This window comes from Antrostomus carolinensis, unplaced genomic scaffold (assembly GCF_000700745.2).
Source record: "Antrostomus carolinensis isolate BGI_N321 unplaced genomic scaffold, ASM70074v2 scaffold33868, whole genome shotgun sequence".
NCBI lineage: Eukaryota > Metazoa > Chordata > Aves > Caprimulgiformes > Caprimulgidae > Antrostomus > Antrostomus carolinensis.
In genome coordinates, this window is record NW_010334221.1 from 1,264 (window position 1) to 3,708 (window position 2,445).

A 2,445-nucleotide genomic window follows, 5' to 3' on the forward strand; every position below is an offset into this window, starting at 1 on the left:
CTCACCTTTCCCACATGTGAGCACATCACAGGCAGCACGGAGAAGCGCCTCCTCTTGTCTTCAAGATACTTGCTTCTGCCTCCTCTTCTTTTGCCCAAAAAAGAAAAAGCCAAACCAAATCAGTCCACAAAGAACTTGTGCTGATCTAAGGAGGCGGCTGTGGAGTCTCAGTCACCTCTTTGCTTCCCAGGATCCTGGCTGGTGGGCTGGATTTTCTGTCCTCGACTTCAGGGGATCAGCTACGGGGAATCAGGATCTTGGATACTTTTCATTTTTGTTTTTACTTGAACCCATTCAACCGAGAAGCTGAAGCTGTCACTGCTAAAATCCCGTTTTTTTTTCCCAAGCATGTCAGAAAGCTGGCAGCAGCAACAGCAGCAACCACAGCAGCCACCACCACCGCAGCAGCACCACGCTGGGGCAGCTACCCTCCCAGAGCACTCCATCCCGCCCAGCACTGCTGACAACCCCTTGGGCTGTGCTGTCTACGGCATCCTGCTCCAGCCAGACCCCGGTCTGCAGCACCACCAGCACGCCCCCATCCAGGCTGGAGAGCCGTCCCACAAATGCGGTGTGTGTGGCCATGACCTTGCTCACCTCTCCAACCCCCACGAGCACCAGTGCTTGCCAGGCCATGACCGCTCTTTCCAGTGTACCCAGTGCCTGAAGATCTTCCACCAGGCCACCGACCTCCTCGAACACCAGTGCATCCAGGTGGAGCAGAAGCCCTTTGTGTGCGGCGTCTGCAAGATGGGCTTCTCCCTCCTCACCTCACTGGCACAGCACCACAATGTCCACAACGGCAACGCCATGAAGTGCTCTATCTGTGAGAAGACCTACAAGCCTCCCGAGGCAGAGCATTCTCAGCCTCTCGACCCCTCGGAGAAGCCCTACAGCTGCTCCATCTGTCAGAAAACCTTCAAGCACCTCTCGGAACTGTCCCGGCACGAGCGCATCCACACAGGTGAGAAACCATACAAGTGCACGCTGTGTGACAAGAGCTTCAGCCAGTCATCCCACCTGGTGCACCACAAACGGACGCACAGCTCGGAGCGGCCCTATAAGTGCACGGTGTGCGAGAAGACCTTCAAGCACCGCTCCCACCTGGTGCGCCACATGTACGCGCACTCAGGGGAGCACCTCTTCAAGTGCAACGTCTGCGAGCTGCACTTCAAGGAGTCGTCAGAGCTTTTGCAGCACCCCTGCACGCCCAGCGGGGAGCGGCCCTTCCGCTGCGGTGAGTGCCAGAAGGCTTTCAAGCGGCCCTCGGACCTGCGGCAGCACGAGCGCACGCACAGCGAGGAGCGGCCCTTCAAGTGTGACCTCTGCCAGATGAGCTTCAAGCAGCAGTACGCGCTCATGCGCCATCGCCGCACGCACAAGGCCGAGGAGCCCTTCAAGTGCAACCTGTGCGAGAAGGGCTTCGTGCAGCCCTCGCACTTGGTGTACCACCAGCACGTGCACGGCATAGAAAACCTCTTCAAGTGCAACGTGTGCCAGAAAGGCTTCAACCAGTCCTCAGAGCTGCTGCGGCACAAGTGCGTGCAGAACGCGGAGCGGCCCTTCAAGTGCGCGGTGTGCAACAAGTCCTACAAGCGGGCCTCGGCTCTGCAGAAGCACCAGCTGGCCCACTGCGCTGAGAAGCCGCTCAAGTGCACGCTCTGTGAGAGACGTTTCTTCTCCTCCTCCGAGTTCGTGCAGCACCGCTGCGACCCGGCCCGCGAGAAGCCCCTCAAGTGCCCCGACTGTGAAAAGCGGTTCAAGTACGCCTCGGACCTGCAGCGCCACCGGCGTGTGCACACAGGCGAGAAGCCCTACAAGTGCCCCTCCTGTGAGAAGGCCTTCAAGCAGCGTGAGCACCTCAACAAGCACCACAGCGTGCACGCTCGGGAGCAGCAGTACAAGTGCATGTGGTGCGGGGAGCGGTTCCTAGACTTGGGCCTGCTGCAGGAGCACAGCGTCCAGCACACGGCTGAGGGCACCTACCAGGTGGCTGCCTGCTTGCCGTGAGCCTCCTGCCCCTTGGCGGCTTTCAAGCTTGCATGTGACTCTCCTGAGCCTCGGCCTCCCCTTCCCTCTCCTCAGTTGTAGATAGCCCCCAGGGAGTTTGGGGGAAAGGGGAGGTACAGTGGGCAGGCAGGTAAACTTTCCTCTGGCCTTTGTGGTCGATATGCCACCTGTATCACAGGGGCAACGGACGACGTGAAAAGTTCGAAGGGGTGGAGAGGAAAGGAGAGAGGTGGGGAGAGGAAGCCATGCCTGTAGTTGCCTGACATCCCCTGGACTGTAGGTCACGCTGGTGCTGCAGTTCCAGTGCTGGGAGCTCAGCTGCCCACTGTGGGCACCAGCCCTTTGTGTGCAGCCTCTTTCCCCAACCCTGCCTGGCAGGGTCACGGGGAGGGCTGGGGAACTCCTCCTGGAGAGGTCTCGGGAGCGAGGCAGAGC

General features: G+C 59.8%; 1 protein-coding gene across 1 annotated transcript; it reads left to right on the forward strand.

The window, feature by feature from the left end:
* The first annotated feature begins 348 nt into the window (after nucleotides 1-348).
* ZNF319 (zinc finger protein 319) lies at nucleotides 349-2,202 on the forward strand. Its single transcript, XM_010174157.2, has one exon. The coding sequence runs from the start codon at nucleotides 349-351 to the stop codon at nucleotides 2,008-2,010; it is 1,662 nt and encodes a 553-aa protein (XP_010172459.1). The 3' UTR covers nucleotides 2,011-2,202.
* Nucleotides 2,203-2,445: the final 243 nt, after the last annotated feature.

Excerpts from the sequence above, each read along its gene's own strand:
- ZNF319 (XM_010174157.2), top strand. The coding sequence starts at position 349 with ATGTCAGAAAGCTGGCAGCAGCAACAGCAGCAACCACAGCAGCCACCA.